General features: G+C 39.7%; 1 protein-coding gene across 3 annotated transcripts in view; it reads right to left on the bottom strand.

Annotated features, from left to right (window-relative positions):
- Window positions 1–12,363, bottom strand: part of ARID2 (AT-rich interaction domain 2) — a 166,117-nt gene that overhangs the window by 46,791 nt on the left and 106,963 nt on the right. For all 3 annotated transcript variants that reach the window (XM_090042391.1, XM_090042392.1, XM_090042393.1), the window contains 5 exons: window positions 11,020–11,086; window positions 10,679–10,929; window positions 9,070–9,166; window positions 8,780–8,989; window positions 8,304–8,471 (listed from right to left, as the gene is read on the bottom strand). In XM_090042391.1, the coding sequence (XP_089898517.1) occupies window positions 8,304–8,471; window positions 8,780–8,989; window positions 9,070–9,166; window positions 10,679–10,929; window positions 11,020–11,086 (793 nt within the window). The remainder of the gene's footprint in view (window positions 1–8,303; window positions 8,472–8,779; window positions 8,990–9,069; window positions 9,167–10,678; window positions 10,930–11,019; window positions 11,087–12,363) is intronic.

The raw sequence follows: 12,363 nt of genomic DNA, 5'->3' as shown, positions 1-12,363 counted from the left end.
CCATAATCTATTCTGACACAATTAAAACGTAAGGATTATTTAATTACGTGTAAGCACAGAAAGCTGCATAGGCATTTAAAGTAAAAGAAAAAAAAATGTATATTTAAAGAATATCCCACTTCCATGTCCTAAAAAGTCCATAGTTTACTGAACAATTCATTTGCTTTAAATCAATTCACATTTAAAGGCATGCCAAGTTGTTTAAAAAAATGTGGTGAAGCCTAAAGATCTTCAACACCTATGCTTTTTAGTGACTGGTGTATCTTCATCATTATAGATGCTCTGTGTCAGTATAAAACTACTATCTGCACTGGCAGAGCTTACCCCGGTTTGCAACTGGAGAGAAACTATTATGGTGCAAGTCACTGTTTACACTGGTATATCATATATATGCTACACATTTGTATAAGTACACTCCACTAATGGCTAAAACACCGCAGAGTGGTAACTGTACAAATCTCAAAGTACATGGGGCAGAGACCTGTATAAAGCTCTCTATGCCACTTAAATACCGTAAATGGGGAAGTGAGTCAAACAGCAGCAAAGGACATCATCTACTTCCTTTAAATACAGGTAGGGGTCTCTGCACCAAATGCAGAGGCCAACAGGCCAACATTCTGAAGCAAGCCAGCAGCAGCACAAAGTCTCATTAAAAATGGCACAGAGATGCAATAATGACTCGTTCAGTTCAAAAGTAGGAAAGGACTATTTTGTGTTCCCACATACCGGGCACGTGTAATTTCTGGAGCCTCAAACCTGTTTGAAGCACTGCAAACCACATGCTGGCCACGTCCGATTGTTTGCCATGCTGCAAATTTGAAACTCCTGGTGTAAAAAAAAACTATAGCAAAAAAACCGGCATGGCACACTCCAGGTGCATGCACTGGCAAACACGCAGTCTCAGTTCTCCAAATAAATGCTCTCCTCGCAGCCAGCCAGAGCATCTCCCCTCCTCTAGTCCCACCCCGACTCTTTACTCCAGCACAGCAAGAGTTGGGAGAAGTGGAGAAATGGCAGTTGTCCCAAGCAAGGCAATTTGCCCTACACTTAACTGCATGTGCATGAATGTGTGCAGTGGCAAAAAGTAACAGCACAAATTTGGGTTGCTACTTTTTTACCACTGCAAGCTCATACGCCTGCATGTGGGGACACACCCGCTGGGCACATCCAGATGAGCACACATGTGCATTTCCCCAGGGACAAAGAGCAGCAGCACACAGCTGTGGTGAGCGGAAAGTTGCCTGGGTGGGGTAGGAGAGGCTGAGGTCAGCATCTGGGCTGGCCCCAGCATCCTTACCTGGAGTCCTGGGGGCTGCAGCCATGGTGATCCAGCAACAGGATCCTGGCTGGTGGCCAGAGTATGGCTATGGCCAGCTGAGCTCTGGTTTCGGGTGGCGCACACTGCCAGTACATGCACCGCCCCACTTTTTTTAGGCATTTTTTCTTACACTGGGATCTCCTGGTATCAGTCCCACCCCCAGTGCAAATTAGCAGTGCTGGGAATGCCTGCATATGCAGTGTGTCTGCAGTGCCACATACCGCATGTGTACGCTCATCTGGATGCGCCCAGTTCCCATGTCCAGATGAGCATAGCTGTGCAGTATGTAGTGGCAAAGAAGCAGCATGGAGGATTTTTTTGACCCCTGGAAATCCAGGGGTCGAAAAACCCATTGGGGGGGAAAAAAAAAAAAAGCAGAGCAGCGCACACATGGGCAATGCGTGCTGCTCAAAGGCAGAGCCAGGCAGCCCAGAGCTATGCTGTAGGACTGTGCAAAGCTTCTGTTGCCGATTCAATTCAGAGGAGATACAGTCTGATTCGGTGGTCAAATCTCCGAATCCAAATCAAACAATGAGACCCATTAATCTCTCTGAATTGAATTGGAAGCCTCTGATTTGATTCGGAGATTTGACAATTCAACCATAGACACAGCTTTATATGTTTTTTTCTACGTACCTCAAGGTACCAGGCAACTCGTGAACGCTGAGATGATAAAGTGGATGGAGAGTTCCACGGGAGTGTGGAGGGTGCCCCAGCGCACTCTGCGGCAGACCCAGAAGTGGACCACAAGCACTTCCAGGTCTGCTGCGGAGCATGTGGGTGCCCTCTCCCATGTCAGCTTGGTGCCTGGTGCCGTGCCTCTGGGGGGGAGGGGAGTCACCCAGGCTGCCCCTGCAGCTAAATTGCTGAGTTGGGAGAGAGTGCAGGGGGTGTCCCCCACACAGCAGCAGACCCAGAACTGGACCAGAAGTACTTCTAGTCCCTGGGTCTGCCGCAGAGTACACTGGGGAACCCTCCACGCTCCCATGGAACTCTCCATCCGCTCCACCATCTCAGCATTCACAAGCTGCCTGGTACCTTGAGGTATGTAGGAAAAAACTCATATAAAGCTGTGTCTATGGTGGAATCACTGATTCTCCGAATCAGAATCGAATCACTGTCCCCGGAATCAGGCTGAATCTGAATCTAATACCGCCTGCTTCACACACCCCTACTATGCTGTGTCTGCCAGCCAGGCTCCGCATGGCAGAATCATTGCTGCTGCAGCCCTGGGAGGCCCCCAGGTAAGGCTGCTGGCCCCAGCCTCCCATGGCACCCCCAGACTAACTTGCCACAGGCATTCCCCAGGGACAAGTATAGGTGGCAAAAGGTGCACCACTGCTAGTCATCCTCAGATAATGAGAAGTCCATGACGTGTGGACGCAGCCAGCGTGCCTATCCTAATAAGTCAAATTCATCCCCCGTCCTATATTCCCCTTCAGTGCATTATCCAAGCACCTTCCAGTAGTATATACATGACTAGCATCTTTCACATGCAATTCCTTCTCCACTCCTTTCCCCAGCAGAAAAAAATATTTGGAAATTGTTTTTCCTTTACTGTAGTTATTTATGTCCAAGTGTTTGATTATATTTATTTTTATTAGTGAAGGTAAGGCTGAAGAAGTACATGTACTTAGATCTCTGTACTGAGATAAATTACTCAGGTTTAGGGTGGAGAAGAGTAAGTTTCACCCTAACTGCTGAGTGTACATTTACAAATTGGCAGAATACCATTTTTAAAGTTAGAACATAAGGAGATAGAACTTCCATCCAACTTTGATGAAAGTACAAGAACAGTGAATAAGGTCCAAGCTTATTCCCTTCCTGGGGATTATTTTTATTGTTAAGTTTAGAAAAAGTCACTTACCTTAGTGTCTGTGAGATCTTAGAAATACACTTTCTGTATGCATTCCATTCCAGATAAGTGGAATGCGTATGAGATAGAAATCTTTTGCCCAGCAGTGTCTGCTGGGGTCATGCCTGAACCACAAGTGCCCTTGCAGAACTCCCACCTTACAGTCTATAGAGTCATTAGAGCTACCCATTTCTCAGTTTCTTCATCATTACACAATCCTGCTGTCAACATACCCAGGACTTAGCAGACTAGATATGGATAACTTATTGCAATAATTGTGACTCTTTGAGAGATAATTGATCACTTTTTGTTTGACTACATTTCACTCCTTGTTGACTAGCAAGCAGCATCTAAACGTTAGGAGACGAATACCTTCAACTTCCCATATAAGACTGTGAGCTAATGCTGCAAAAATGGACATCAGACCTAGAGTTCTCTAGAACAAAATATCGCTTTGTAGAAATATGATCCCAGGGCATCTACTCTATATATTTAGTGGTCAGGAGAATACCACTAATTCTGCCTCTATTTTATTCAAATGAGCTTTAACTTGATTGGGTGGCAGTGGAAGAGGTCTCAAGAGAAGAGCAGAAGAGGATCACTTTCTGCTGACAGACCGAGCAATTTTAAGTTTAGGTCCTGTTCTCTCAGCAGGACAACAGGACCGCACCAATCTAGCTTGTTGTTTTTCAGCTGTCACAACTGGAAAAACTAGGAGCTGTATGTGTACAGAAAATAAGAGAGAGTGGAGGGTACCTGATCTTCTCTGACATCCCCAGGAATAGAGAATACCCATAAACTCACAGGACTGGAGCCTGTACAGGCTCATTATAGAATTCCAGAGCATCTATCTTCATACAAAGGAAATAGTGAAAAATGTTATGGTCACACGGATGACAGTTACAGTGGGTCAGCAGTCATGAAAAATACAAATACAACCTTGAGTTGCATTAACAGAACAACTGTATGCAAGACCTAGAAGCACTCTACTTGGGACTGGTCAGGCCTCTGCTGGACTTCAGTGGGGGGACTGCATTTTAAGAAGAACACAGAGAACCTAAAGACTATCTTGAGGCTAGCAACAAAAATGATAAAGGGGTAAGAATGTAAAGCACATAAGGAAAGACTGAAGGAACCAAGTCATTAATCTGGGAAGAAAGGAGAAGTGAAGATATTATAGTAGTTTTCAAATAGATGAAAAGGTGTTATTAAAAAGGGAGAAAAATTCTTCTCCTTTGCTACAGAGGACAGGACATGAGAAAATTGGTTTAGAACAGTGGTGCTCAAGCCTCTCTCACAATCACCTTGCTGGAGTCGTTGACCCCAGTACTCTTTCCTGCCATGGCAGGGGGTTGACTTGATTTAGGCTTGATATCAGGAGGCGCTACTTCATGGTCAGGGCGCTTAGGATCTGGAACCAACTTCCAAGAGAAGTGGTGCTGGCTCCTACCCTGGGGGCCTTTAAGAGGAGGTTAGATGAACACCTTGCTGGGGTCGTTTGACTCTAGTACTCTTTCCTGCCATGGCAGGGGGTCGGACTAGATGTTCTACTCAGGTCCCTTCCGACCCTAGAAACTATGAAACTATCTGCTCAGGTCCCTTCCAACCCTAGTAACTATGAAACAAGAGGCTAAACTTTAACATCAGAAGAGTATATCTAGGGTTCCACAGGAGAGTATTGTTAGAATTCTGCATATGCAGTGAGTGCTCTGAGGTAACCACCAGTCAGTGAGGGCTTTACCCAAACCCTGCACTGACACACACCCTGTATGTGGACCTCTGGCAGGAGCCACACTGATATGCCAGTGAGCTCCAGCTGGTGACTGGCCATTTGCCTGGGCTTTATGGGTTGCATTCAGCCCGCAGGTTGAAAAACTCCAGTTTAGACTATAGACAAGCAGACTTAAATAAAAGCACTCATGAAAAGCTTCCTAACTGTAAAAATGGCAGGACACTGAAACAAACTGCCTAAGAAAAATGTGGAATCTTACTCTTTTACAGTAAGATTTCAAGAAGCTGGACAGAGATCTGTCTGGGATATTTCAAGAACTGTGAATCATGTCTTGGTAAGGGCTACACTGCATGATCTCAAAATCGCTTCCAACTTCATGATTTTATCAATCCACAGTTCCATGTGACTTCTGACATGTTACATTTAAGACATGATTAACAGGTTAACTGTGCATTAAACAGTAACCCGGCCACATGTTCACGTCAATTTAAGGCATGATAATGCAGTAAATGAGCCACAAAAGTGATTCCATGTATAACACGTAGCAAAATTTGTAGAACACCCTAAATCAAACGTGGTTAGTTGGGGCTAGCCCATGACAGATCCTGACACTCATCCAGCATGGAGCAGCCCTAGGGTCCAAGACATAACTGCTCCCATTGCATGGCAGAAGATGCAACTGTTAGGACTGTAGCTTAAATCCCATCATGCCTTAAATGGAACCTGTGTCAGAGGCCTTGGGCAAAGAAAGAGAGAGCAGCTGAGTTCCATTTCTTGATATCCTTTGCTAGTTGTTCATTGTTGTTGCTGTTGAGGCCCTGGGGGCTAGCTATATTTTTACAATATAAAGGATCCAAATAGACATGGGGCCCTAGTTCTAGAATGAGCCACGGACAAGAGTTTTCCATTGCTGACCAAAAGATTCTGACAGTGAACCATATGCTCAAAGAGTGCAATACATATGGATTCTCTCTCAAGGAAGAACTACTGCTTCAAGAGGACTTTAAAAGGTTAGTAGTGTGTTCCTATATGGAAGATGTTAGATCTTTGAACTTTCTGTATTCAGAAAACTCAAAAGCAGCTTATCTTTAAGTCTCAAATATCTGAAGCTAGACAACATTTTTCAGCCTTTCATTTAGCTTTAAAAGCTTGCCCAATTTTTGTACACAAAATCTGAAAGAGCAGCCCAAAGTTGGCAAATTTACACCAAAAGATAAACTTTTGAAAAAACTGCAAGTGATGGGAAGAGATAACTAAACATAATTTTAAACGTACTATGGGGACTGCCTTGACAGGCTTGTGTATAAACACATACACCTATGCACATATTACTGAGTTTTCAGTTTGCAGAGGAAAATCATTGCCCTGTAGACTGCAAGTCTGACTGACAATGGGATTATTCCATCATCCTTCATTGCTTTGGATATTAGCTCCTTCAACACAAACGTCTAAGTAACCTATTCAATGTCATACAAGCATTTCAATACAGTCTTCATAGTTGGACCTAAGTGGGTTTTACACAGACACAACTTACTCTGGGAACTTATTAACTAAGCTGCACTTATAAAAATTCCCCTACAGTGGAAATGCAACACACCTGCATCAGTCTACCTACATTAATGCAGTAACATCAATGCAATATTCTTTAAAGAAAACTTGGCCTTAGAAATTCAATCAGCTAACAAAAAGTCAAGATTTCATGGATGGTGATTTTTCTGGCTTATAAAAAACTCACTGTGAACTACATTTTTATAAAGGTAGCTTTGAAAGGAAGAGGAACCTGATTAACTGATAAAAAGTTCTGAGTACAGAGGTGATTAGCCTTGTTAATCTGAAGTCAGTCATAATGCAAGGCAGGGTGGTACTTTACAGACTAGCTGGGTCAGAGAGACATGAGCTTTAGGAGACATAAGATGCTATGAAAGGTCACTATTAATGCTCTGAATGGACAATGCATTCATAGCATCTGATGAAGTACATCATCATTGCCTACAAAAAGCTCATGCCTTTCTGACCCAGCTAGTCTGTAAGGTACCACCCTGCTTTGTTCTATTTTGCATTCTTTAAGATGCTACTCTTCCTTCTGCCTGAAGTTCTGAGTAGGAAATCTAGCAAATAAGCGTCCCTTTAATTCAACAGGGAAAATGAAAAGATACTGAAGGAGAAAAAATATTTTTTTTCTGTGTCTAAACAAGCAAGTACTAAAGTCTTTTGATCTGACTATGACTTGCATGGGATTTAGTTATTTAGTACAGTTAACATTCAGACCCTGAAAGAAATTTCTGAAAACCAAAGAAAAGTTGTAAAGGTCTTTAAAGTGTATGTTACTTAAAAATTTCATGGGAAAAAGAAAAATACATGTTAGCTGCTTGCTGGGGAAGGGCTGACTTTTAAAAATAAATTGTGCATATTTTCAAAAAAACAACAAGTTGTACTCTAATTGTATGAATCACCCTGGATGTTACTATATTGACATCACACATATCCTTGTGAAAAGCATTGGAACAGACATTTTCCCATTATATTAAATGTCAGTTTCTGAGAGGAACTCTTACAGCAGCAGGATATAGTTCTGTGCATCAATTTAAAGCAAAAATCCTTTTCAAATACTGTGTGTGTCAAAGATAAGCATCTAAGAGAAAAAAATTCTGGCCCTACTGAAGTCTAAGGGAGTTTTACCACTCACTTCAATGCAAGCAGAATTTCACTCCTAAAATAAAATTACAAAAAATAGTAATCATCATCAGCATACAACATTTTGAAATTAACTCAAAAAGGAATTATTTTTTTCTTCAAGCTTTAAGGGCAGAAGTTGGTTCACATGACAAATTAAACATCTACAGTCTTCAGAGAAGCTTTTTTTCAGCTTTTCACCTGTAATAATTCCTTTAGCTCCTTCCTCCATTTTTATAGCCTCAACCAGTAATTGAGAATGCTTTTTGAACACTGCCGCTTACCAGCATTTCACAAATAATACAATGCAAAATGTACTTAATACCATCTATGAAGTATAGAAACGATCCATAAGAAATATTTTGCTGACAAGCATAGGTTAACTTTAAATAAAAAAAATAAGGTTATTTCCATTTAATAAATTTTCAAGATTAACAGCTTTGAAAAAATGTTAAGACTCCAAGTTGCTTCACAATGCTCTCATGTAATTACAAGAACTACTCATTTACAAAAACCCCAAAGACTAACTTAATATTCACTTTGTCAGCAACACTTCAAAATGTGTACATCTAAGTTGGTGCATTTAAGCACAAATAAATCACTAAATTATATACAGTACTATAGTTATGTATGTTCACATACACCCGCCCCGCCAGATTGACAATCACACATCCTGTAGAGGAAGTTCTATTGAAATAGAAAGGGTCACCTGCAACAGTACTAACCTGACACAACTGTGCCATGGGCCTGGGAGGAAGCATGCTCCACTACCTGTGTCCTGATTTCAGGCACTACTTGGTGGTTGGAGCTTTGATGTTCAACAAGTTTTACAGCAGCAAGTGCATCAGGTCCAAACATCTGGATGTCCATAGAAATCAGACACACTAAAGTATCTAAAACATTAAATAAAAAACCAACAATGGCATGAAAGCAAACAGTGAGCTGATTTGTGTTAAGCAGACACTCCCTTTATATAACTACATTGCATTTTTCTTGGTTCAAGGAGACAACAATTCTGCTGTGCTTTGGATTCTATTTTCAATCCTTCTTGAAGAACAGATTTAAATATGTAAAAAGTACTTGAAGCAATTTACACATTACAATCACATACATTAATTTTTCAAAGCCCTGAACATGACATTTTGTTAGTTCTTCCTTTATAAAGAACAAATCTGATATTTTGTTTTTTATTTTCCCTCACCTATGCTCTTTTCTACTTTAGCAATCTTTGTGCAGGCCACTTCTCCCATTTCTGTGAGCATATAAAGCACCTCAAGTGCTGAGATTACAAGCAGAACATCTGGTAAAGTGAGATGACATATTATTTCTTTGTAGGATTCTTGATCCACATATTCACAAATTAAAACACCATTATCTTCAGCTTTACAAAGATTCCCCAAGATTTCCATGCCTGTAAAACATATAAAATAGTTTTAATCAGTCAAAATCATTATCTCACTATTTTCAAAAACAGACAGTTTGAGTCCTTACCTCTCATTTTTAAAAACCTATCCCTTGACATCAGGCATTTTGTAACAGTGTGAAACATAAGATGGGTAGTTTTGAAATCAACTGGATCCAACAGAAGCTGGTAAGACAAAAAAACCCAACATTATTTACATTGCATTCTACGCTGTAACCATGGTCATAATCATTCAAATTATGAAATCTGTAAATTAAATGCAATTCTCAAAAATCTTTACTGTGCAATATTTGTTGGAACTGGATCTCACTTCTATGAATAAGAAAAGCTGTGTTTTCAGTGCCTGCTTTTTTTTTTTTAATTGCAATTCCTTTTTTCTATTTTAAGGTAATGGAAGGTAGCATGCTACACTCTTGACACACAAACCTCCCATTTTTCATTCTTGTATTTAGAGACAGGAGAAAAAATTAATTCCTGGGTCATCATCTACATAGATATGAACATCTTATAGAGTTCTGTAAAACAGCAGCACTTGACAAAGGGCATATGACAGAATTTTACTTACCCTTCTTATACAGCACCTAGCATAATGGGCCCATAGTCCATAACTAGAGATCCTAAATGCTACAGATAATACAATAACTCTCCCCAAAATCTCATACTCCATGGCTGAGCAGATATTCATGGAAACACAAGATAGTCAAACTTCTATCCATAGATGACCGCCGCACTGTTTTCTTTCTTGTTATTTCTCACTGCATAATTTAAAGATGTATGAAATATCCTAACATATTTTATCTGTGGTGTATAATGCTATAATACAAATTCAGCTGGCACGTTATTATTTCCTCTTATATTTAAATTCTCAGAAAAAAATTCCCTTGCTGAAGATAGGTATGATATATCCAAGTGTATGTGAACTCACTAAATTCTTCTTGGTCTCATAGGTCATCTATACATGTGCTCTGGGGGAGGGGTGGTGCTTTATATTAGAGTAGCTCCAGGAGCCATTTTAATTAAAGGACCGGGAGCATTTCGTATACCAGCATCCCTGTGCTTCAAAATGGTAGCAGGGGTGCTTTATCTAAAGCACGTTCCATGAGCTTTAGATTAAGCACTCCCGTTGCCATTTTGAAGTGCAGGGATGCTGATACACTGGATGCGGACAGTGGCCGGAGTGTGGTAATTACCACACTCCAACAGACTCAAGTAATCCAGTCTGCTTTGATGCACTGTAATTGAAGTGGGTCGGAGCAGACTCTGCACTTGTGTATAGGCACCCATAATGACCATTACCATGAACAGTATTTTAGTGTCTACTATCAATTACAAATATTATTGTATTATTTTATAAAAGTAATGAATTATAATATAACTTGCACGAATATTTTTAATATCTAATGTCACTCAATTACATTTTCCTTCTATACTATGGGAATTCAATTCAAATTCCTTCACTTGGATGTTTTTCAGACAAACTGGGGAGTCTGCTCTGTATCTTACGGCTAGCCACTGCATTCCATTTAAGTCTTCTGGTTTGAAATTGCAAAAGCATTATTCACCATTATTTTTTTTTCAAAATCACAAGAAAAAAGTTAAGAAAATCCAGCTGATTAATTATTGAAGTAGTAACTTCTCCAAGTGATATTTTAATTTTTACAAAATGAAGCTCCTTACCTCTGCTGCAATATTTCCTAATGTGTCAAGTCCCAACTGTCTCAGAGATATAAAATGACTATGAGCAGAGAGCAGCAGAAACCGAAGACAAGTGCGATTAGCTGCCAAAAGTTTAACATTTCCCTCCTCAAAGGAAAGATTTCTCAAAATCACTGCAATCTGAAGTACCCGCTGCCCTTCTATATCATTAATGCCCAACTTGCGAGGTGGGTGAAATAAGGATTCCCATATCCATTCTTCTGATGGAATATCTACCAAAAAAAAAAAAAAGCATTAACTTGAGACATTCTTTTTCCATATTTACTAAAACTCATCTAATCAGTTTATTCAAGATGTCTCACCTTGAGATTTGTTTCTGTCAGAAATGAGGTCACGTACTTCGTTATCCTCAACAATATCCTTCCAAAACTGAAAACAGAATAAAAAATTATACTGTATTTCTAAAGGGTGATGATTTAACACTATTTGTTTTACATCCATTACTTTAAAATGCTTTAAAATGGATAAGAATATCCCTTAAAAAGAATCTCTCTCTTTCATTCACACTTGCTATGACTGCATCTTACAGACTAACTACTGGTACAATCTTTACTCATAAGAAATAAAAGCTAAGTTGTTTGATGTACTATAGCTGCTTTAATGAACACTTCTTTCTGTCCTCCCAGTGCAGCAAAGGCTCACCATCCACACCAACCAGATCTGTAAACTATTCTTTTTTTGAACTAGTAGTAGTATTCTTTTCACAGGTAGAGAAAGGTAGTGTTAATAATACATATAAAATTTGTCTCTAGATTATTATAAATGAAGGGATACCAAAGATAAGTATAATTCATTCTCCTATACTTTACAAGTTTAATCGTAACAGCAGAGAAACTGGGACTACATGCCAGTGTGGAAAAAAATGCTAATACTGAAGTAATGAAAAAACATTACAAAGCATATCAAAACATCTGGGAATTCCACCATATAGGAATTCAATGTACCTTAAAAATTTAAGATCTGCTCTACAAACTATTGCCATGTGGCTACTCTCACTGGTCAGGATTAAACACATCAAGGCTTTGCACAATCAGGCTCAGAAATGGATGAAAATATACAGGGTTTACTTTACACACTCTTGAAATACAGCCACAGAATAAAACAATGGAAACAGTTTTTGCACAAGAAATGAAGATTATTACTGCCAGCTAAATGATAAGAGCAATTTTTGGAACACAAAATGTAATTAACTAAACCAGATACCATGGTACTGAAGTTGAAACCCCTATTCTCTTGAGAACATTATTGTATGTTACATTTATCTAAATTATAACATCCTTGAAGAAGGAACTGTATCTTTACTTGGCAATATAATGCCTCCAAACATCCATGCTGGAGACTTTGACAAAGTAAGGGTTATTACCTTTTACTTGAATATCTTTGAACTGTTAAAAATCAGACACAGGTCTGTCTGTCTCTACTGCTTTGGAACAAACAGGAACAGAAGTGTGAACATGAAGATAAATCTTCTGGAGAACAGGTTTTGTGCTGCATATATTCACTTTGAGCTAGCTGGTTCCCTTTTAAGAAGAGATTGAGACATTCAAGGAACAGATTTTTGTGATCAGTTTTAAAGATGTGTGGAAAGAAAAAAGACTGTCCTGAATTTAATTTTTCAATACAATCTTGCCTTTATGGCACTTCAC

The sequence above is a fragment of the Crocodylus siamensis genome, chromosome 4 (assembly GCF_052110815.1).
Source record: "Crocodylus siamensis isolate JL-2025a chromosome 4, ASM5211081v1, whole genome shotgun sequence".
NCBI classification, from domain to species: Eukaryota; Metazoa; Chordata; order Crocodylia; family Crocodylidae; genus Crocodylus; species Crocodylus siamensis.
The sequence above is the reverse complement of the archived record's forward strand: the minus strand, read 5'-3'. Positions and strand labels throughout refer to the sequence as shown.